Below are 23,946 nucleotides of genomic sequence, written 5' to 3'. Positions count from 1 at the left end.
CTACCAGCCAGAGATGACAACGCTTAATATTTTGAAATAATTCCTCTTATTCTTTTTCTAGCTGTGGGGTGTTACCCTGTTAGAGGTAACATTTTGTCCCCTTATTTTTGTTAGCATTGTGACAAATAATTTCCGCCATGTTCTTAAAAATCCTGTGTATTAGCCTCAGATAGCTGCGTCCTATTTCCAGGGCCATTCCATAATTGATTGACTGTTCTCTGTTGTTGGACCTGGACTGAATTAGCCAGGAGCCCCTAGATCAGCAACATGGGCGGATTACCGATGAAGGAAGGTAAGCAGGGGTTTCCTTGTGCGTACTTACTCATCTGAAGTGAGCAGTTTCACATAGGTTCCACCACATCTTTGAATGATGAACCTCATGTGAATTTGTGCACTACAGATGAGTAAGTACGCACAAGTAAGCCCCAAGGTACCTTGCTTACAGGGTAATCGGTCCCTGTCAGGAATTATAATTTTGAAAAGAGGCTTTGATTCTGTAGGAAGGTGCTGTGGGGTTGGGAGAGAGACAGACGCCAGCCATACCTAGAAGCAGAATCTTTGATGAAGTGAAAAAATGTGAAATTGTTCGCTACAGATGACCTGGTAAGCAAGGTAAGCACCGTGCTTACCTTGCCTGTTCGGATAGTCCGCCCCTGCAGGCAAAGGATCACCCGGTGAGAGGGAGGGAGGCAGGAAGATCAGAAGGAAGGTCTTGAAGATGAGACCGCCGGGTTTTACACACTCGGCCTCACTCTTGTGCCCAGAACTCGAAGCTCCCCCCCCGTTTTTAAACCGTGTTCTTCTTTGGGAGACCGCTTTTCGCAGCAGGCGAGGAGCAGTGGGATCGCAGGGCCAGGGTGGCCGGCTGGGCGGTGCGTGCGTGGAGCCGACGGGCGGCGCGGGGTGGGCGCGCGGCGCCACGGTTCGCCCCGAGGCCAGCGGTGGGCCGGCTCCGAGATGGCTTCTCAAGGGTCGGGCTCCTCCAGCTCCCCAAAAATCCCAGGCGGGGAGGGGAAGACTGCGCCCCCGTACTATGGCGCGTGGCTGCTACCCTCGGTCACCGCTGGTGCGCGGCGGCTCCGCAGGCTGCCCTGGGCCACAGTGGCCAGAGCCTACGGCCGCTTCAAGCTACCCATCTCAGAGGCGCGCCAGATGCGGCTGCTGAGCACCCTCGACCCGCTGGCCGTGGGCAAGACCTCACCGCAGCCCGAGGAGCACCCGATGTCTGAGAAGCTGTTCTGGGGCGACCAGGAACCCCTCTCCAAGGTCAGCGCCACCCCTGGGGGAGGGCCGGCGGCCTGTTGCTCCCATGTGGGGAGGTCGCGCAGGCCGGCTAGGGGACCCGTGAGGGACCCGCCTGGCTACACAGTCACCACGAGCGAAGCCGTGGGCTCGGTCCTCGCCTGCGGCACACCTAGTGGGCAAAGGCTCGCGAGAGGGACTTGGAGGTGGCAGCGGCTGATTCAGCAGGAGGAGAAGTGGGGTGGCCGGGGAGGCATTCCACTGGGGGAACGAGGACTGTTCTAAAGCTGTGGAACGGGCTGAACGGGGTGGGGGGGAGCAAACCTAACAACACTACTTGGTGTGCTCAGTGATGTCTGAGAGGAGATTGCACTGATAAAACAAAGGCTGGCGGCTGGGAAGGTGAAATAATCTGCAAGCAGAATTCGTGGGAGTGAAAAACAGGATTTCCAAACCCAAACTCCACGGCAGAGGCTTTAAAATCAGAGCAGAGAACTGCAACAGAAAAGGAGAAAGCCAGCTCATGGAATCCCCTCAGAATGCAGAGAAAAAACATAAAACTACAATAATTACGAGAGAAAAGATGAGACCTGCTGGAAAGATCCAGAAGAGCCAATATACCTATGCTAGGTATTGGAGAGGGAGAGAAGGATCAGGAGGAGGAAAATACGAAAAGCCACAATGAAGCAACTTCCCTGAGCTGAGAAAGACTGGAGTGTTCAGACTGAAAGCAATGGCCGAGTTCAGTGCAAGATTGGCAGGAAATATAACCTACACCTGGCAAAGGCCTGCGGTGCCCAGGAGAGGGAGAAAGGCCTTCCCCACCTGGACAGAAAAGCCTGGGACCTGACCGAGATGCTTGCTTCTCTCCACCGTCAGAGGTGGTGGTTTAGACGGATTACCCAATAAACAAAGTATGCACGGGTTTACACGTGCTTACTTAGTACTAATCTGTAGGACACAATTTCATCTATTTTTTCACCCATGTGAAATTATGCCCTACAGGTTAGTAAGTAAACACAATTAAGCCTATGCGTACTTTGCTTGGTGCCCCGGTGTTGCCATGGTTAAGAGTCTGGCTGCTAACCAAAAGGTTAGCAGTTTGAATCCACCAGCTGCTTCTCAGAAACCCTATGGAGCGGTTCTGCGCTGTCCTGTAGGGTTGCTATGAGCGGGAGTCAACTTGACAGCATCGGGTTTGGTTTGGTAACTTGCTTACCGTAAACCAGTGTGTGCAGTGGTTACTGGTTAATCCGCCCCTGTGCAGGGACTGTCAATTGGCTGACACAACCAGTTGACCCCCTCCCCCCCACTGGGTGCATAGAGGTGCTTAGGGATTTCCAAAAGAGGAGCTGTTAGAAAAGAAAGCAAAGCTGTGTCCCAGTGTTTCGCTGTGCTTTTAGTCCTGAAGGAGCCCTGATGGCGCAGTGGTTAAGTGCTCGGCTGCTAACCTAAAGGTTGGTGGCTCGAACCCACAAACTCACCAGCTGTTCACCAGGAGAAAGGTGTGGCTGTCTGCTTCCATAAAGATTACAGCCTTGGAAACCCTATGGGGCAGTTCTCCTCTGTTCTATAGGGTCGCTATGAGTTAGAACTGACTTGATGGCAGTGGGTTTGGGTTTGCTCTTAGTCTTGATATTTATTTTGACTTTTAAGTAAAAGGAGAGCCCAGGAATGGTATTTTGTTTCTTTATAGTCTCAATAGAACGTTTCCAAGGTTTAAATTCAAAAGATATAAAAGTTGTTTAAAATGAAAAATCTTGCCAGTACCCCTGCCCCTAAGGAACGCATTTCCCTCTATAGAGGCAACAAATGTTCCAGTGTCTTCTGCCCTTACGGAGATCTTTTACGCATGTACCAGTACATACGAGAGTGAGTCAGAAAGTATTGCTACTAGGGTTCCAGTTCATACGTGCACGGGATTATTCCAAACAAAGCTTGTTTAAACATGTCTCTGCAATCAGTGGATGGCTTCAGACAAGTTCTCTGAGTAATACACTTGTCTTTGTCTTGTTAGGGTGCCTTCAAAACAATGGATACTTTTTGTGCCATGGAAAAAAATGATTTTAAGGTCAGGGCTAATACCAAATTTTTAACAAAACTCAAGTGGACATCTTCCCAAATCTTTGAAGCTTCACAGTAAGTTTATAGGAATGCTGCCCCACATAAAACAACAGTTTGCAGATGGATCGAGTGTTTTAAGGAAGGTCGGGAAGACCTCAAAGATGAGCCAGGAGGGGGAAGACCGCTCAGGTTATGGCGACTGTTTTTTGGAATCCCAAAGGGGTAGTCTTTTTTTTTTTTTTTTTTTAATTGTGCTTTAAATGAAAGTTTACAGTTCAAGTCAGTTTCTCATACAAAAATTTATACACACATTGCTATGTGACCCTAGCTGCTCTCCCTATAATGTGAGGGCACACTCCTCCTTTCCGCCCTGGATTTCCCGTGTCCATTCAACCAGCTCCTGTCCCTTTTTGCCTTCTCATCTCGCCTCTGGACAGGAGCTGCCCATTTAGTCTCATGTATCTACTTGAGCTAAGAAGCACTCTCTTCACGAGTATCATTTTATGTCACATAGTCCAGTCTAATCTTTGTCTGAAGAATTGGCTTTGGGAATGGTTTCAGTTCTGGGCTAACAGAGTCCGGGGGCCGTGTCTTCTGGGGTCCCTCCAGTCTCAGTCAGACCATTAACTCTGATCTTTTTACTAGAATTTGAGTTCTGCACCTCACTTTTCTCCTGCTCCATCAGGGATTCTCTACTGAGTTCCCTGTCAGGGTGGTCGTTGGTGGTAGCCGGGCACCATCTAGTTCTTCCGGTCTCAGGCTGATGGATCTCTGGTTTATGTGGAAAAGGGGTAGTCTTGAGGGATTTTCGTGAAGGACACGGGACAATCATGGGAGCTTATTATGAAGAAGTTTTAAGAAAATTAAAAACTGCATTGCTGAGTAAAAGGCCAGGAAAGTTGTGCCGAGGAATTTTTTCCATCACGACAATGCACCTGTTCATTCTTTGAGGCCAGCAAGGGCTGTCCAAGAGAATTTCATTGTGAAACCTTACCCCATTCAACCTACAGCCCTGATCTTGCTCCCTGAGACTTGTTTTTGTTCCAAAAACTCAAAGAACATTTAAAAGGAACACGATTTGAGTCCCTCGAGGGTGCCAAAACTGCTGTTTTGAAGTGGTATATATTGAAGAATGCAGAATTCTTCAGGGAAGGGTTAGAGAGATGGAAGCACTGCCTTCGGAAGTGTATAGACCTTGATGGAGGATATGTCAAGGAACAATAGCTTCACATTTTGATATTTTTGTTTAATAAAGGCGTCTATGATTTTGTAGCAATACTTCTTTACATACCCTCGTATGTGTATATTTTTCTTTTCCCCTGTTTTACACAAATGGTAGCCTAGCTTACACCCCTTCTGCACCTTTTTTTTCTACTTGAAGTGTATTTTAGCGCTCTTTCCGTATCAGTACATAAACAGGTGCTCCTTGGAAACCCTATGGGGCAGTTCTACTCTGCCCTATAGGGTCGCTATGAGTTGGAATTGACTCGACGGCACTGAGTTTGGTTTTTGGTTTGTCCTTTTTAATGGGTGTTTAGTATTCCATTGGATGGGCATCAGTTTCCTCTGGGTGCACATTCGGGTGGTTTCTGATTTTTTTCACCTGAGGTTTTTATGATTGGCCGGGCTGACAGAGGTTAAGTTCTGTGAAGCTCTGAGGGGAAAGTGTGTGTTCTGAGAATTCTCTACCCAGCCAAACTGCTAATCGCTGATGAAGGTAACAGAAAGCTGTTTTCTTCAGTGCTACAAAGACTCAGAAAGGATGCCTCTCTTTGAAGAAAAAAAAAAAAAAATTATTCAAGGAACCACTCAGCAAGCAAGCAAGCAACAGAAATCAGAATTAAATTCTCAAGAGAAAGAGTGGTCTCCAATAAACAGGGGAGCAATGAATGAAAACAATACAATTTGGAGGTGTTTATATCCTGAGGTTAATGGTGCTGTGTAACTTAATCAAAATGTTAACAGCTGGTCCCTTAGAATAAAGGTGCATAATGCAAAAACAGTAACGTTCCCAAAATAAGATCGCAGATGATCTTCTCAAAATCTCCAAGATGGTCAGTAAAGAATATTCTCAATAGATAATGGTCCCCAGCATTCGTTTAATGCACATACACATGCCTGAGTATTTTTTAATAATTGGCTCAAAACTTCCCCCTGGCTTCCTGGCACAGTTAAGATGAAGCTGGGAGATCTAACCATGACCTTCCAGGCCATTTGGAATCTGCTGTTCTCCTGTTCTCATCTCCTTCCCCTGTGCCTTGCTGACCCCCTCCCGCCACGCTGGCCTTCGAGCAGGTCCAGACTCAGGCCTCTGCCCTGTGTCCTCCGGGCCCTACTCCACACGCCCCTACGGTCCCATCAGCTCACGTCTTCCCTCCCCACAGACATGTCCACCTCAGGAGGCCCTCCCTGACTGCCGTCTAAAGTCGCCCCGCGACTTGTTGTCACTTGTCCTCACGCACTGTTTGATGGCTGTACCCCCTCCCCCCGGAGGGCAGGAACCCATTTAGTTCCCAGCGGTGCCCACCAGCTAACTCACTCCTCAAGTTTGGGGTCTTTGCCCTTCAGTTCCCGCTGTAGCCACAGCACCTAGATCCAGACCTGACAAGGGGAGGCGCTCGAGATACATTCGTTGAATGAATGAATGCCAGAAAACAAAAACAAAAACAAAACCCGCTGTCGTCGCGTCAGTTCCGACTCACAGCGACCCTGTAGGACAGAGTAGAACTGCCCCGCATATAAAAAGGAACAACCAGCTTTCTGCTTTGACAGTGAGGAGACCTTGCTCTCCATGCCATTTTTGGTCTGCGCCTCCGAAAATGCAGCGGCGTGTCTGGAACCTGTTTGGGCAGCTCCTGGGGATCCCGTCCCTGACGGACCACGACGCACTCGGCGCAGAAAAGCCTGCAGGAGGGAGGCCCGCCGAGAGCGCCGTCCCGGGCTGGGGGCTTGGAGGGCATTTTTGCGGGTGTTCTCCTCTTGCCTAGCTGTCCGTGAGGAAGCTCTGGTTTTGCCACCGGAGATAACAAAACGGTAGTTTGGCCCAGAGGCGGCTGCCGAAGCCGGGCGGCGGGGAGAGCGGGGACCGAGGTCCCGGGGCGGGGGCCGAGGGAAGGTCAGGCTCCTAGGCGCCGGCTTGCCTCCGCCCCCTGGCGGCTGAGCCCGTGTGCCCGCATCTCCTGGTCCCCGCGCTGCCTGCCGACAAGGCCAGGTCCCCGCGCCCCCGCGTCTCGCGCTTGCCGGCAGCGTGCCGCCTCCTCCCCCCGCCCCCCGCACTTCGACTGGCCCCTGTACACCCCCGCAATCCTGCAACCCCGCACGCTGCCTTCGGCTTTTACCCACCCCTCGCATACCCTCATCCCTGCACCTCCCGGAGGATCCCGCGTCTCCCCGACCCTGTCTCCACATTCCGGTCCCCGCATCCCTAGACTCCCAAACGCCCTCGCCTCCGTGTCCCCACATCTCCTCACTCCCCCTCATTCTCCAAAATCCATCAATTCCATATCCCCGCTCCCCTCTCCACAACCCATAACGGTGGGTCGGAAGGGAACTTTTTTTTTTTTTACATATTTGTTTTATGTTTGTACGTATTTAAATAATACTACAGTAAAAGTAATTCAAGACAATGCTGAGGATTTCCGGTAAGTTTTTCTTTTAAAAGTGGTTCACGTTTGAGAATCACTGCTTTAAAGATAATATTATCTGAAAACTGTAAACTCTGCTGGCCCATGGGACAAACATTTGCAATGTTGTATAGAACATTCAGCTTCTTGGAGAGGCCGACTCAAACCTCCCAATTTTTTTTTTTATACTTTTTTTGAACTTTTTAAAAAAATTGTACTTTAGATGAAGGTTTACAGAACAAATAGTTTCTCATTAAATAATTAGTACACATATTGTTTTTTGACATTGGTTAACAACCCCACAACATGTCAATACTCTCCCTTCTCGACCTTGGGTTTCCTATTGCCAGCTTTCCTGTCCCCTCCTGCCTTCTAGTCCTTGTCCCTGGGCCACTGTGCCCTTTTAATCTCATTTTGTTTTATGGGACTGTCTACTCTTTGGCTGAAGGGCGAACCTGGGGAGTGGACTTCATTTCTGAGCTAAAAGGGTGTCCCGGGGCCATGCTGTTAGGGTTTCTTCAGTCTCTGTCAGACCAGTAAGTCTGGTCATTTTTTGTGTTAGAATTTTGTTCCACATTTTTCTCCAGTTCTGTCCAGGACCCTCTGTTGTGATCCCGGTCAGAGCAGTCAGTGGTGGTAGCCAGGCACCATCTAGTTGTACTGGACTCAATCTGGTGGAGGCTGTGGTAGATGTGTTTCATTAGTCCTTCGGACTAATCTTTCCCTTGGATCTTTAGTTTTCTTCATTCTCCGTAAGGCGTGAGACCTGCAGAGTGTCTTAGATGGCGGCTCACAGGCTTTTAAGACCCCAGACGCTGCTCACCAAAGTAGAATGTAGAACATTCTCTCTATAAACTGTGTTATGCCAGTTGAGCTAGATGTTCCTTGAGACCATGGTCCCCACAGCCCTCAGCCCAGTAATTGGGTCCCTCAGGGAGTTTAGATGAGTCTGTGAAGCTTCCACGATCTTGCCTTGTGCTGGCTTCCCCAGGATTGTGTACTGTCTTACCGGAAGGGAACCTCTTCAGGTTTGTTCCTTCTTTCTTTTACACAGCTTTATTGGGATATAATTCACGTATCACACAATTTACCTATATAAAGTGTACAAATGAATGGTTTTAATGTATACACAGACTTGTGCGACCACAATCAATTTTAGAACATTTTATCACCCCAAAAAGAAATCAGCAGTCACTCCCCATTTTACCTCAACCTCTCTCCCCCAATCCTATGCAATCACTAATCTACTTTCTATCTCTATAGATTTGTCTATCCTGGATCTTTCATATAACTGGAATCAAACATTTTGAGGTCTTTTGTGACTGATTTCTTTTCTTAGCATGTTGCCAAGGTTCACTCATGTTGTAGAATGTATCACCACTTCATTCCTTTTTTATTGCCAAGTAAGTTTCCATTTTTGATATAGACCACGTTTTATTGATTTATTCATCAGTTGACGGACATTTGGATTGTTTCTACTTCTTAGCTGTTATGAATAAGCTGCTATAAACATTCACGAACAAGTTTGTGTGTGGACATATGTAGTTACTTTTTTTTTTAGATCATGTAGTAACCTTTTGAAGAACTGTCAGGCTCTTTTCCAAAGTGGCTGCACCATTTGACCAGCAGTGTATAAATGTTCCCAACTCTCCACACCCTCCCCGATCTTGTTTTTGTCTGCTTTTTGATTATAGCCACCCTAGCAGGTGAGAGGAGCCCTGGGGGCGCAGTGGTTAAGAGCTTGGCTGCTAACCAGAAGGTCGGCAGTTCGAATCCACCAGCCGCTCCTTGGAAACCTTATGGAGCGGTTCCACTCTGTCCTGTGAGGTTGCTATGAGTCAGAATTGACTCAGTGTCAATGGGTTTAGTTTGTTTTTTTGTTTTGTTTTTGTTCATTTTCTTAATGGTGTCCGTTGAAGCACAAATATTTTTTTATTTTGGGGGAGTCAAATTTATCTATTTTGTTTGTTGCTTGTGCTTTTGATGTCATAGTTAAGACTCCATTGCCAAATCCAAGGTCACGAAAATCTATGTGCATATTTTATTCTAAGGATTTTATCATTTTAGCTCTTACGTTTAAGTATTTCATCAATTTTGAGTTAATTTTTCGGTATATGGTGTGAAATAGGGGTCCGGTTTCACTTTTTCGGATGTGGATACCCATTTGTCTCAGCACCATTGGTTGAAAAGACTATTCTCTTCCCATTTAATTGTCTTGGCACCTTTGTTGCAAATAAATTCTATGTCCATGAGAGTTTATTTCTGTATTCCAAATTCTACCATTGATCTCTATGTCTATTCTTATGCTGGCACCACACTGTTTTGATTTTTGTTTCTTTGTAGTAGGTTTTGATGTCAGGAAGTGTGAGTCTCCCACCTTTGTTCTTCAAGATCCTCTCGGCTATTCTGGGTCCCTTGAGTTTCCATGTGAATTTTAGGACAGCTTGTTAATTTCTGCAAAGAAGCCAGTTGGGATTTTGATAGGGATGTCTTTGAATCTGTAGAGCAATTTGGGGAGTGTTGTCATCTTAATAATATTAAGTCTTCTGATTCATCACTATGGGATATCTTTCCATTTATTAAGGTTTTATTTCTTGCAACAATGTTTTGTAGTTTTCAGAGTGTACGTTTTGCGTTTCTTTTGTTAAATCTATGGCTAAGCATTCTTTTTAATGCTATTATAAATGCAATTGTTTTCTTAATTTCAGTTTTTGGTTGGTTCATTGCAAGTGTGCAGAAATACAACTGCTTTTTGTATACTTATCTTGTATCCTGCAACCTTGCTGAACTTGTTCATTCCATCCTATTTTTTCAGATTCCATTTAAAATTCTGAGAGGTCACGAGCAGATGGTGAGTTCCTGCCATTTCTGTGTGGAAGACACAAAGATCCTCAGTGGCTCCTATGACTGCACTGTGAAGCTGTGGGTAGGTGGCCCAGGGTCAGGTTCTCCTGGAGCTAAAACATCTTGTAAGCTTATGTCATCTCGTGTGGACAGTTCCCCAGTACTGAGTTCCTGGACACTCAAGGATCCCAAAAGTTTGAAAGGGCTCTGTGCAAAGTGCAAGAAGGATGTGCAAAGTGAGCTCCCCTCTCCGCCCCCGCCCAGTGTCAAGTTGCTGGAGAGATGAAGTTAGTGTAACTGCTGCCAGCCTGATCTTTCGGAAACAGTGGGAGCTGGAGGTCAAGACCACTGGGCTGGGAGTCCCTCATCTTTTGTTGAGGGTGGTCCCAGCTGTGCCTCTGGCCTACGTGGGGTCTCTGAGCTGTGTTATTTCTTGTGATCTCCTTCTCTTTATCTGGAAAACTCAGTTCCGTCCGCAGAGACTGTATGGCCAGGCCTGGGTGGACAGAAAGGTGGCCAGGCCTGGGATCTGCCTATAAGGGGTGGCTGGGAGAGGCAGATCTGAGCACAGAGCAATGCCCCAAAGTTTAGGAGGTAGGGGCACAAGGGACAGGAGTTTGATGGTTAGACATGGTTGCAGAGAGGCAGCCACCTAGAACACTTCTGGATCCTTCCGGGCAGAGCTGGCAGATACTGGCAGGCCTATTTTGGGGCATTGCTGGTTTGTCAGGAGGGGATGACGAGGGAGCAGGGCTGGGGGGTGGCAGTGGCCAGCAAGGGCCAGGTCGAACATGGCCATGTGGCTGGGGCTCTGGCCCATGGGGAAAGACAATCAGTTCTGAGTTTTGCCATCTCCTCTGGCTTCAGGGCCAGGAGCAGAACAGGGTGGAGTGAGTCAAGGCTGGTTCCCGGGTTCTGATTTGGGTAACTGGGTGGAGAATAGCCCCTCACCCTCCAGTGACCTTAGAGGAGCATCTTCTGTGTCATCAGTGGGTGCCAAGTCCAAGCCGACTGGGCAAGAGGGCTTTGGGGACTGTCAAAATGAGCTGAGACCACATATTTGGGATCCACCAGCTGTGTGACCCTGGAAGGTTACATGTCTTCCTGGGCTTCCCGGAGCCTCTCTGTCCCTCCCAGGACCAGCTGTGTGTCAGGGCTAGCCCAGGGCCTACCAGGCCCATACCAGGCCCCAACACCCACTCCCTCCCTCTGCTGCTGCCCTTTACAAAATCCACCACCTACCCTGTGATCTCCTTGTTGAGAAAATGACTGGTTTCTCTGGGAGCCTTAAGCTCTTTCCCTATGGGGTGACCAGGAAGCCCACAGGGTGAGGGGACCTCTGCTGGTTGTCATCACCGGGGTTTGCCATTTCAAATTCTTCCCACTTTGTTCTCGCCTTTTGAGTCAGTGGAAGGACTTGTGGAGGTTTCTGTCTGTTTCGGCCGATGGACCCTTGTTTTTAAGGCTCTTGATATCTGCCCGTTTCTACTTTCCGGACAGTTGGTGCCACTTTGGTCATTATCCCAAGATGAGAGACCACCCATCAAGATGTTCTCAGTTCTCCACCACAGTCTCATTTCCCTTGTTCCCCTCCTCCTCAGTGCCCTGTCCATGATGCAAGCCACTTCTCCCTCTGCCTCCTTTATATCCTCCTTCCCACAAGCCTTAAATCCTTCTCCCACCCCAGGAAATAAGTCCAAGGAAATAATCCCCGACTTGCTCACAGCCCTCTTCCCTTCTGCCACATTTTCTAGCAGACCTCAAGCCCCTGCTGCCCCTCTCTCTGCCCTCCTTCACCCCTTCAACCCGACTCCGATAACTGCTGGTTTTCCCCTGGGCTCCAGGCCTTGACTGGCCCCATTGACTGCCCTCTCCAAGGAGCCGTCTCTCCTCCCCTCTGGTTCTCTTCTCCTGTCTTCTTTCTTTTCTGCTGGCTCCTTCTGGATCCCCAGCTGTGGATCTCCCCTCAATAGATGATTAAGCCATTACCCTACGCCTTCTTGTATCACAGTATCTCAGCCCAGATGTCCCCCTTCTTCCCCCTGTGAACCTGCCCATCATCACCTCCATCTCTGATCCCTCCTCCCAACCCTATCCCAAACCTGAACATTTGATTTAATCTTTAAACCCCCCTTTCACAATTATAGACTGCTGTGGATAATTCCGGAAGTCCATAAATGTACGAAGAAGTTGTATTAGTTTTCTAGGGCAGCTATAACAAAGTACCACAAATTCGGTGACTTATAAGAACAGAGATTTATTGTCTCACAGTTCTGGAGGAGTCTGAAATCAGGGTGTTGGCAGGGCCATGCTCTCTCTGTGCACTCTGGCGGAAGGTCCTTCCTTGTCTCTTCTAGCTTCTGGTTGCCCAGGCATTCCTTGGCTTGTAGATGCATTTTCACATGGCACTTCCTGCTGTGTGTCTCTCTGTACCTGTTGACCTCTTTTATCGGGACACTACTCAGATTAGATTCGGACCCATTTACTTTGGTTTGACCTCCTGTTAGCCGATAACATCTTCAAAGACCCTGTTTCCAAACAAGGTCAATTTCACAGGTACTAGGGAATAGGACATCAACATATCTTTTTGGAGAACACAATTCAATCCATAACAGAAGCTGAAAAAAAATCATTAAAAAAAAAATTTTTTTGTTGTGCTTTAAATGAAGGTTTACGGATACACATGTTGTTCTGTGACTTTGGTTGCCAACCCTGTGATGTGTCAACAGTCTCCCCTTCTGGACCTCGGGTTCCCGATTTCCATTTGTTCAGCTTTCCGGTCCCCTTCCGCCTTCTCATCCTTGTCCCTGGGCTGGTATGCCCATTTAGTCTTGTATACATGGTTGAGCTACATGTATTAGTGTTTGTTTTATGGGCCTGTCTAATCTTTGGCTGAATGGTGAACTTCAGGAGTGACCTCAGTACTGAGTTAAAAAGGTGTCCAGAGGCCATAATCTTGGGGTTTCTCCAGTCTCTGTCAGGCCAATAAGTCTGGTCCTTTTTTGTGAGTTTGAATTTGGTTCTACATTTTTCTCCAGATCTATCCAGGACCCTCTATTGTGATCCCTGTCAGAGCAGTTGGTGGTGGTATCTGGGCACCGGGTAGTTGTGCTGGACTCTGTCTGGTAGAGGCTATGGTAGATGTGGTCCATTAGTCCTTTGGACTAATCTTTCCCTTACGTCTTTGGTTTTCTTCATTCTCCCTTGCTCCAGATGGATGGGACCAGTGGAGAAAAAAATTCATTCTCAATCCCACTACTCCATCTCATTCTAATACATCGGCACATTTCTTTTCAGCCATTAAAAAACAAAACAAAACTGTAGTAGTTTTTCTTGTATTACAAAAGTAATATGATTTTATTACAGAAAGGCATAAAAATACACAAAGAAGAAAAATAAAACCATCATTCAGCCACCCCAGAGTTAACTTCTATGAAAATGTTGATGTGTATCTTCCTTTTTCTTGCATGCACACATATACACACATTTATAAAATTGGAGCCATACAGAAATACTGTTTATGTGACCATAATGAACTTAGGGTACAAATATTGTCATGTCTCTTTTATTTTTCCAGTTATTTATTAGAGCTCCCCCATTTATTCAAAGTCAAACCAGTATCCCCCACTGAGACTGAATCCACAGGGATGGGGTCCTGCTTCCAAATGCCAGGTGAAGAGGGAGCCATTTTACCTGTCCATGGTCTTTGTTCCTTCTCTTGGCCATACGGTGTCACTATTGAATGCTGAACCAGCATAGCCCCATGGACAGGGATCCACTTTAATGGTGCCATTGGCTGGCTCTAGGCCCTGCACAGACTGTAGTGGGCCTGATCCCAGGCCCCAAGATGGCTGTTTTCTTAGTTTGCAATCACATATTTTTCCCCGGAGTAATACACCAGCCAGGGAGGCTGGTTCCCTTAGGCTCTTGAGCTCAGGCCGCCAGCCTAGGTGTCACCTACCCCTGGTGAGTTCCTCTATGAGATCCTTCCTACCAGTGGGCTTTGATTAGGGCCTAGTGGGTATATCCAGACATGACTCAATTATTTCGAGCCTTAGAGAGCAGAGCTTGAAATCTGGGTCTGTGCATATAGCAGCTTGAGACAGCTATCCTTAGAAAGCTTGGCCCTTGACTGGCATGTGGGAAATTGACTGATAAACAGTTCCCTACACTGATATGAGACTTTCCCTAAATGATAAAGGTGGCTCACTGTACCTAGACCAAAGTGACTTATGCTGAGCACCTGCTTTCCTCCTGAGAATTGGAATTTTGGTACATGCTGAGAGTGCCTATGTGACCAATAAAAACCCTGGACTTCAAGGCTCAGGTGTGCTTGCCTGGTAGACAACACTTCCCATGTGGTCTTACAACTCACTGCTGGTGGAATTAATTGTGTCCCATGAGACTCCACTGGGAGAAGAGTCTTAGAAGCTTGTGCCTGGTTTCCTCCAGACTTCGCCACATGCATCTTTTACCTTTACTAATTTTACTTACACTGTAGTAAATCTTAGCTGTAAGTCCTACTATATGCTGAGTTCTGTGAGTCCTTCTAGCTAATCACCAAACCTGGGACTAGTCTTGGCAACCCTCGACCTCGACACAGACTTGGGATCCTAATGAAAGCGATCTCTGTGTATCAGGGGGTATTGTCACAGGCCTACCCTTGTCTGGCCAAAAAGCACCCCAGTCTTCCGCTGTATTTTTACATAACAATGCAAGACCTTTCTAGTAATTCTTTCTCTTATAAGAAAGGGGGACTTTCCACTTTGTCTGCATATCCTGAAAACCTGCTGGCACATTTCTTACTAAAAAAGATTTCATCTTTGTCACAACAGGCACCCTCTTGCATCGGTAACCAAACCAGTTGCTGTTGAATTGATTCCAACTCATGGAAACCCTGTGAGCGTCAGAGTAGAACCGTGCTCCACAGGGTTGTCAATGGCTGATTTTTCAGAAGTAGATCACCAGGCTGTTTGAGGCACCTCTGGGTGGACTCAAAGTGCCAACTTTTGGTTAACAGCTGAGCACGTTAACCGTTTGCATCACCCAATGACTCTTCTTTCATTAGAACAGGCTTGTTCTCATCACCTTCTCTAGTTATGAACCATCAGCATGATTTTTAACAGTTGCCGGTGCCTGGCTGTTAGATATCCCGCAATTTGTTTTAACCATTCCCCTTTAGATGGGCACTTAGATTGTTGCCAGAGTTTTTGCCATCACCAATAATGTGAGATGAACATATTCATGCATAAATTTTTGACTGTAATTCTGTTCACTCAGAAGAGAACGCTTGGAGTAGAACTGCTGGGTCAAAGAGTGTGAACTTTTTTGAAGTTCTTAAACTAGACTGCTAGATTCTGAAAAGGCTTTCTGGTTTGCAGCCCTGCCCCCAGTATGGCCAGTTTCCATCCGGTAGCTGTAGAATTGTGGGGAGTTTTCCATGGATGCCATGGATGGTGAGGATGTCCTTCCTGCTCTTGGTGAGAGATGTTGGAAGGTTGCCCTTCTGACCTGAGTGGGAGTCATAGCACCATGGAGTTCTCATAGTTTGCTGCTGTAGACAAGCTGAGAGCTGATGTTAACTCAGTTCACAACTTCAGCAACGCCACAGTGACCACTGACTCTCTCTCTCTCATTTATTTGAGGATGCTGTTGATGGAATTGTGATGCGGAATTTTGAGCCTGGGCCCAAAGCTCCTGTTTTAGAGTGTAGCATCACGGCTGACAGCAAAAGGTGAACTTCCCATCGTTTTACACAGGTCAGGAAACATGAGAGTGAGGAGGCAGGCTAGAGCCCAGGCATACCCGTGACAGGCTTTCTTTTTTAACAAACAGGCAACCACGCTCCCACCTATTGTCTTATGGCATCTGGTTTTTTGCTGTGAAATTAAGTAGATGTGCTAACATTTTGAAATTTTAAAGTGTTAAAAAGATGAAATTTATTGTGGCGAATATAAAGCCAGTCTGAATTTTCTGCATGAAGTTTCTATAGCCACGCGTATGACTGTTGTAGCTGCAGGGGCCTTAGGGATTTAGTCCAGACCCTCCTGTCACAGAGGGCAGAGGCCCAGGGACCCAGAGCCCGAGCCTGTCATCTGGGAAGGGTCAGGGCTGGGAGGCAGAGGCACAGAGTAGGGCTTCTGGGAAGCGGGATGCGTTTGCTTAAATCCCTTCACACAGATGTGAGATGAGCCTGTAAAAGACAAAGGAATTTGCTTTAAATGGATTTACTTTTACCCTGAGCAGCAGCTATAAAAACCATGTCTATAAAAACTACTGTAGGAGTTTGTTCCATGGCCATCTATCTTCCTTAGAGGACAAACATTGCCACGGAAACATGCCTATAAGAAGACAAGGGTACATGTATATTATTTTGCTAAGTGTACTAACAATGGTTCAGAATGAAATGAGCTGTCTATGAAATCTTTTCCTGGAAAAAGACAGGTGAGCAGAGAGGGAAGTGCTTGAGCCTTGTGAGTTGTAGGTGTCCCCTTAGAAGGAGACAGTAAATTACAGAACAGAAGAAATTTAAAAACCCTAAATATAAAAACAACAACAACGACGTTTGAGTGCCTGAAGGATTAAGGAAGATAGTTGTGCTGTAGTGCCTTTGGCGTTGGGTTATCTCTCTTTCAATGAGTTCTAAGCTTCAATTTCCTAAGCAGATACATAGGGGCCACAGCTCCACCGTGGCCATCCCTCCTGTCTGTGTCACATAGGCCCCATCCAGTGTCCCAGGGGCTTTACAGACCTCAGAGGTTTGGTGAAGTCTCTGGAGAGTGGAAGCTACATGTGCGGCTGCCTTTTAGCCAGACCCCGTCAGTCCTCAGCAGGGCTCATGGAGCCATGTTGTTTTGGGATCCAAGGCTCAGAGTCTTCATGGGGAGGGGGTTTCTTGGAAGGAAGACCCACATAGGTGGGCAGGTGGGCACTATGAGAGTGGGGCCATGCTCTTCATTCAGGAGTGAAGATTATATTCATCTTATAATCAATACTAGGCCATTTAAAACTATTTTCATAAAATATATTTTCCAGAGCATCTTTCGAAAGATTATCACTTGCAATCTTGGTTTTAAATCATAAAACATTTCTATGAAGTCCTCATGGAAACAGCAGGCATAATTAATTGTTCCTGTTGTATTAAGAGCCTATATGTGTGCATTTTATTTCCAGAATTATTGCAGCATCCTACGACAAAACAATCAGGGCTTGGGACCTTGAGACAGGAAAACCGCTGGTATGTATGTCCTGCACTGGTCGGCAGGTGGCGTTGACAGACCTGGGCTGGGCATAGGGTCGGGAGTTGACAAAAGCCCCAGTCTTTGAGGAAAGGAGCATTTTCTCAGGGATCCGAGGCATAGATGTGAACAGCACCCTACAGTAGCCATTGCTTGCAAAGTTGGCAGCTTAGGAAGATGCAGATGATAGAGGTGGGGATTCGGGAAGGAAAGCAGAACATGGACTGAATCGGGTTTGGATATGCAGAAAGAAGGAGGGTCATTCTGGGCTGGGGTAACTGCAGAGGAAGAGGGAGCCTCCTTGTGGGATGTTTGATCTGATTAGGCGGGGCCTGGGGCCCAGGCCACCGGACAAAGACCGCGTGGCCAAAGCGCGAGGAGGTTTCTGTGTCTTCCCAACCTGTCCTGTCTCCATCCTGGAGGGTCCACTGTTTATTCATGCAAAGAGTCAGAGAACTGGAATCACCCAGGATTTTTCACTCTCCTCCCCCCACGCACAGGCAGCCCTGCCCAGCCCATGTACCTCTGCCAGGTCTCCCTCTCCATCCCTGTGCTCTGCCCTCAACAGCCCCTTAGCGCCTCCGCGCTCCCTTCTTTCCTCTCCTTAAAACACAACCTTTCTTCTTAGTGCAAAGGTCGATTTATATTCATCGTAAAACTCTTTTTAGAAAGACAAGTTAAAAAATAAAATAAAAACAAAACAAAAACACCCTGAAACCACCACCTAGAGACCATTGTTAACATCTTGAGGTCTCTTTTCCTAGAGACATGTGAATACATGCCTATATGCTTTGTTAACAAAACAATGACATCAGATACCTACTTTTTGGATGCTGATTTTGTTTTGGTTTTTTCCCACTTAGCAGGAATTGTGACTAAGTATACATCTGCGACATCCTTTGTCATGGATCCGTGGGATTGCTCTGTAGAAACAGGCCATACCATATTTCACCATTCCCTGTTACAGGCGCTGAGACTGTTTTCACCTGTCTCTGTTATTAACGATGCTGTGATGAGGAAATCTGTACGTTTTTAATACATATGCTCCATTTTCTTAAGGCTACATAGCTAGATTTTATTGCTCATTGAAACAATATAGAAATTAAATCACCCAATTGCCTTCTAAAAAGCTGGGCCCACTCATACCCCAGGCACTCATCCGATCTCACCGTTTCTAACCCTCACATGCTGAGTATCATGACTTTTAATATTTTAGCCAATTTCGTGGCTGAAAAATGAGGCCTGCATTGATTACTCCTGACTTGGGACACGTTTCCAAATGTTTATTTCTGCTTTTCTAAATTTTCTGCTCTTGTCGCTCACCAATTTTTCCATTTGGGGTGTTTTTCTTTTCCATCTTTAAAAGTACTTTTATGTATTTTTATTACACAAGCAGTCTATGCCATTTGCCAACTATATGGCTGAATTAGTTACCTACTGCTGCTTGACAAATTATTCCAAAATAAGTAGGTTAAAATAACAAACATTTATTATTGCACACAGTTTCTGACGGTCAGAAATCTGGGAGCAGGTGGTCTGGCTCAAGTCTCTCATGAGGTCACAGTCAAGATGGCGGCCAGGGCTGCAGCCATCTGAAAGTTTGACTAGGATCCCCTTCCAAGATGGCTCGCTCCCATGGCTGTTGGCAGGAGGCCTCCGTTCCTCTCCATGTGGGTCTCTCCAAAAGGCAGCCTGAATATCCTCAGGACACGGTCCTTAACTTCCCCCCAGAGTGAGTGATCCAAGAGAGAGCGAGGAGGAAGACATGGTGCCTATTATAACCTAATCACAAACTGTCACCTCTGCCATATTGTTTTGTTTTATTTTTTAAAATTTTATTGTGGCAAAAATATATACTGTATAACAAAACATTTTCCACTTAACCAAGTAAAACACAGACATTTAACAATTTTTAAGTGTACAATTCAGTGATATTAATTACATTCACCATGTTGTGTAACCATCGCTGCTGTCCATGTCCAAAAGTTTTTCATCACCCCAAATAGAAACTCATTATACCTTAAGCAATAACTCTCCACTCCCCCTACACCTATCCCCTGATAACCAAAAAAACAACCCATTGCTGTCGAGTTGATTCCTACTCATAGCGACCCTATAGGGCAGAGTGAAACTGCCCCATAGTGTTTCCAGGGAGCAGCTGGTGGATTCAAACTGCCAACCTTTTGGTTAGCAGCTGAGCTCTTAACCACTGTGCCACCAGGGTTTCCTATTCCCTGTTAATCACTAATCTTTATTTCTATGCATTTGCCTATTCTAGATATTTCATTTAAGTGGGATTATACCATATTTGTCCCTTTGTCTGCCATATTCTAGTCATTAGAAGCGAGTCTTTGTAAGTCCAGCCCACATTCAAGGCTGTGGAGATGAATTCGGCTCCACCTTTTAGAGGGGGGATGGTTGAAGAATTTGTGGACTTATTTTAAAACTGTCACAATGGTCATACTGTCATTTATAATATCCAGGGAGATCCCGCTTTCCTACATTGTTAAGTAGCTCATTGTCCCCTTTTGTGGTTTGGTGCCATCCTCCCCCAGGAAACTGTGAGCTGCCTGAAGAACTAGGACTATAGTGTCTTGTCCCTAGTGCTAGGCAGAGGGCAGACGTTCAATAAACTCCTGTTTATCCAGACTGAACAGGATAAACCTGGTCATTACTAGATCCTTGCCACCAGTTCCACTATGTGCTCTCTCTGTCCCTGTTCGTCTGTCTCGGACACAGTCTTGGTGTGGTCTCCCTCACGTGACTCAAGAGTTAAGAGAGAAAAGAGAAAACATTTTAATTACTAATTAATTAATTAAAATTAAACTTAAAAATTCAGTTTCTACATGCACTAGCAACATTACGCCTGCTCAATGGCCACATGAGACTACTGGCTACCATGCTGGGCAGGGCATGTGTAGAACACTTCTATCATCACAGAAAGTTCTATTGGTCTAGAAAGAAAACAACCTTTTGATTGTTGGCTCATTTCAGTGGAAGATCAAGCACGATAACTTCATAGTCTCCTGCAAGTTTTCTCCTGATGGTAAATACGTGGTCTCTGCCTTGGATGTGGATTTTGGAATCTGTATAAGGGATGCGGTAAACGCCACCCTGGTGTCACACGTCAAAGGTGAGGCTGCTGCCTGCTCTGTTCTCTTAGCCACAGTCACAGCCACTTGGCATTTGACTGATAATAACTTTGGATTGCTTTATTGATGGAACTGCAGTTGTACCAGGCACACCATTAAGGTTGGGACACTGATTGATAAAAGCCTGAACCGTTTTTCCAAGACTGATTCTCCTCGGTTTCCATTCAGTCTCCTGCTTGTAATGAATGAAGCAATGTTCCTTTCCAACCTCATGTGGCCATTTAAAGTCTAATCTTTTAATGAGTGGAGGCTCATCCTTCTTCACACTTTTACTCGTATATTTAAAATATAAAAATAATACATACTCATTGTATTCCTGGTTGTGGTACTGTACTGTCATTATGCAAGAAGTTACCGTCGGGAGACACCGGGTGAGGGGCATATGGGATCTCTCTGTACTATTCCCACAATCTTCTCAAAATAAAAAGTGAAAAAAAACAAAAACAAAAACAATGACACATAATCATTGTAAAAATATTAGGTAAATATGTGAAGTAAAAAGTGAAAGCTTCTGTCCCTGCCTGTCTACTCCCCAGAGGTACCTGTTATTAACAACACATTGCCGAGCAGCTCTCCTGAACTCTGTGTGCGCGCGCGCACACATGCATGCACGTGTATGTGTGTGTGTTTGTATACATACCTACTATTTCCCACATGTCCCTCATGTTTATTTGATACCAGCATAGAGCCATGATGTGTGTACTGCCCCACGGCGTGCATTTTTCACGTCCTGTATCATCACCTCATGGGCACACTCCAGGTTTCAGCTGCACACCACGCCTCCTCCTGCTCCGTCCGTCCCACCTCCAGGCCTTTGCATGTGCTGTTTCTTCTGCCTACATCCCTCTCTTTTTCCTGCCTCCCTTGCTCACTTTTAGGTCCTTTCCTTGACCCCTCAAGGCTGGACGAGGCTCCTGCTGGCTGGGAGACATGATGTACTGTGCAGTGTTTGAGAGTTGTTGCCTGCCCAAGCACGTCTCCCTGTCAGGCTGGGAGCTCTGCCAGGGTAGGGAGCAGGTCTGCCAGAGTCATTGTTCAAAGCCTGGCACATAGTAGGCACTCAGGAAATGTTTGTGCAAGTGAATAGCCCCTTATGGACACCGAGCTCATGTTTCTGTAATATGGTTGCAGACTGGGGGTGGGGGTGGGGGTGGAGGAGAAGCGCGTAGTGAGCCCTCCGGGCCGTGTGAAGCACGTGGCTCAGGACGTGGAACCTATGACAATGAGTCATTTTCTGTGTGTCTCAGATCTTCACGAAAGGTCCGTAACAGCATGCTGCTTTGACCACGACAGCCAGAAGGTGGCTTCAGTCTCATCGGACAGGACCATCAAGATCTGGGATGTTATGTCCCAGGCCACGGTGCTCAGCATCACAAAGTGAGGAGGGGCCAGGGAGGCTGGGCACCAACCTGCAATGAGGAGGTGGGTGGAATGTCCCCGTTGTGCCCTCCTGGCCTCAGCGTGCATACCTTAACCGCATGCCTTCAGCTTGCAAGCCAGGGTCCACATGGAGCACCTCTGACTTCCTCATGGGTGCTACCAGAAGGCTGGAGACAGGCAAAGGGCAGGAGGCAGGCAGGCGGCGGGAAACCAGCAGCCGTGGCATGTGGGCCAGGATGGATGCCAGATGCATCTGTTTTAATGGGAGCCAAGGCTGGAAAACATCGTGTGGATCTCCTATAAAGATGTGAATTGCCAGCATCTCCTGAAAAATGGGAACATCGGATGACCTGGGGCCTTGCAGGTGGGGCAGTTCTTCTCCAGCAGGCCACAGGCCCCACGAGTCAGGATCCCAGAAGGTGGACACGCCCTGTCACCCTGCCTGACCCACTCAGTTGTGGCCCGGACCAGGCTTTCCCATGGTGGTCTGGCCAGGGGTTAAGAATGTTGAGATTTCCAGGCTGGATTCACCACCTACCAGCTGTGTGACCTTGGACCTGTTTCCTCATCTGCAAACTGAGCATAATGGTGGTGCCTACCTCGTTGGGGGTGGGGTGGAAGGCTGTGATTCAGTGGTAGAATTCTCACTTTCCATGTGGGAGACCTGGGTTCGATTCCCAGCTAATGTACCTCAAGTGCAGCACCAGTGGCTGCTTGCATGTTATTTTGATGCTGAACAAGTTTCAGTGGAGTTTCCAGACTAAGAGCCTAGGAAGAAAGGCCTGGTGATCCACTTCCAAAAAATCAGTCGGTGAAACCCTATGGAGTACAGTGGTCCGATTCCATTGTCCATGGGGTCTCCATGAGTCAGGGGCCAACTCGACTTGACGGCAGCTAATAGCAACAACTTCATGGGGCTGATGTGAGCTCTGAATGAGATAATACACAGGGGTCCTTAGCACAGTGCCGGCCTTAGAACGGTGGGCTCTCAGCATGCGGTCTCTGTAACTGAGAGGGACTTCCATGGAAACGTAGGTGTAGGTCGGGGGAGTTGCTTGGCTGAAGGAGGGGCTGTGAGACACTCCCATCTGCACCACGGAGGGCCCGGTCACTCCTCCTCAGGGCCACTAGGTGGTGGTAGTGAGGGAAGGGGGGCAGCAGAGGTGGGCACAGTTCCGGCCGTGGGCAAGTGTTGCCACCCGCTCCATTCTGTTGCCCTAATGGTGACGGTAATTGACAAGGTAAATAAGAGAAATACCCATAGGTATGTTTGAGTTTTTAATTTTTTTGGATTTTATGTTTGATTTACCTGAATTTGTGATTTTTTTCTAGAAATGTAGCTTTTAGCAAGAAAATACAGTTGCAAGGAATCTCAGTGACACAGGACAGGGCTGGCTTCATGGGGGCGCGGTTTGTGCAGTCGAGCGGGGCCCCACACTCCGAAGGGCCCCACGCCGGGAAGGGCCCCAGGCCCGGAAGAGCCCCACGCTCTGAAGGGCCCCACGCCCATAGGTCACACGACCCGAAGGGCCCCGTGCTTGGCTTAATGCTCAGCTATCGACGTCTTGAAATTCTTGAACATTATTTAACGAGGGACCTTGCATTCTAATTTTGTACTGGGACCTGCAGATTATATAACTGGTCCTGCTAAAGGATTTTGAAAATTCATAATTCTAACTGATTTTTGAAGCTTGCAAGGAGTAAACATAAGCACTTTATTTTTATCATTATTTTGCTTGAACTGTTAACCATAATTTAGAAGAATCAAAGGGGAGAAGGAAAGTCTATTGCACTTTAGCCACGGTTTTCCTTACTGTGTCCCTTCTTCCTCTCTGATGTTCTAAGTTCCCTTCTTTTCTAGCTTCCTGCCTGTTCAGAGAACTTTCTCTAGCCATTCTTCTAGGTTAGGTCTGAAGGTGGCAAATTCTCTTAGTTTTCCTTCATCTGAAAATGTCTTGATTTCCCCTTAATTTCTGGAGGATAATTTTTTTGGCCACAGCAATCTGGGCTGACAGTTCTTTACTTTCAGCACTTGAAAAATGTTCTGTCACTTCCTTCTGGCCTCCACGGTTTCTTTTTTTTTTTTAATTCAAATTGGATTTTATTATCTCAAGGTTCATTTAGCTAGTTAGGTTTGCAAAATCACTTCTGACAGATTTACAAATCACCAGGGGTTATGCTAATCTGATGAGGAGATATTCTCTTAGAATTTGCATCTGTGGGATTTTCTTTTTCTTTTTTTTTAATTGTACTTTAGATGAAGATTTACAAAACAAATAGTTTCTCATTAAACAGTACACATATTGTTTTATGCCAATGGTTAACAACCCCACGGCATGTCAACACTGTCCCTTCTCAACCTTGGGTTCCCTATTACCAGCTTTCCTGTCCCCTCCTGCCTTC

The 23,946-nt window shown here is 46.8% G+C and overlaps 1 protein-coding gene across 1 annotated transcript in view; it reads left to right on the top strand.

The window, feature by feature from the left end:
* Positions 1 to 267: 267 nt before the first annotated feature.
* The window catches only part of WDR88 (WD repeat domain 88), a 36,975-nt gene continuing 13,296 nt past the window's right edge, over positions 268 to 23,946 (top strand). Inside the window, exons 1-7 of the mRNA XM_004371682.1 lie at positions 268 to 292; positions 812 to 1,266; positions 9,745 to 9,855; positions 15,419 to 15,507; positions 16,947 to 17,010; positions 20,006 to 20,144; positions 21,411 to 21,540. Coding sequence (XP_004371739.1) covers positions 268 to 292; positions 812 to 1,266; positions 9,745 to 9,855; positions 15,419 to 15,507; positions 16,947 to 17,010; positions 20,006 to 20,144; positions 21,411 to 21,540 — 1,013 coding nt within the window. The remainder of the gene's footprint in view (positions 293 to 811; positions 1,267 to 9,744; positions 9,856 to 15,418; positions 15,508 to 16,946; positions 17,011 to 20,005; positions 20,145 to 21,410; positions 21,541 to 23,946) is intronic.

Source organism: Trichechus manatus, unplaced genomic scaffold, assembly GCF_000243295.1.
Source record: "Trichechus manatus latirostris isolate Lorelei unplaced genomic scaffold, TriManLat1.0 scaffold00014, whole genome shotgun sequence".
NCBI lineage: Eukaryota > Metazoa > Chordata > Mammalia > Sirenia > Trichechidae > Trichechus > Trichechus manatus.
This window is presented reverse-complemented; position numbering and strand designations above follow the sequence as displayed.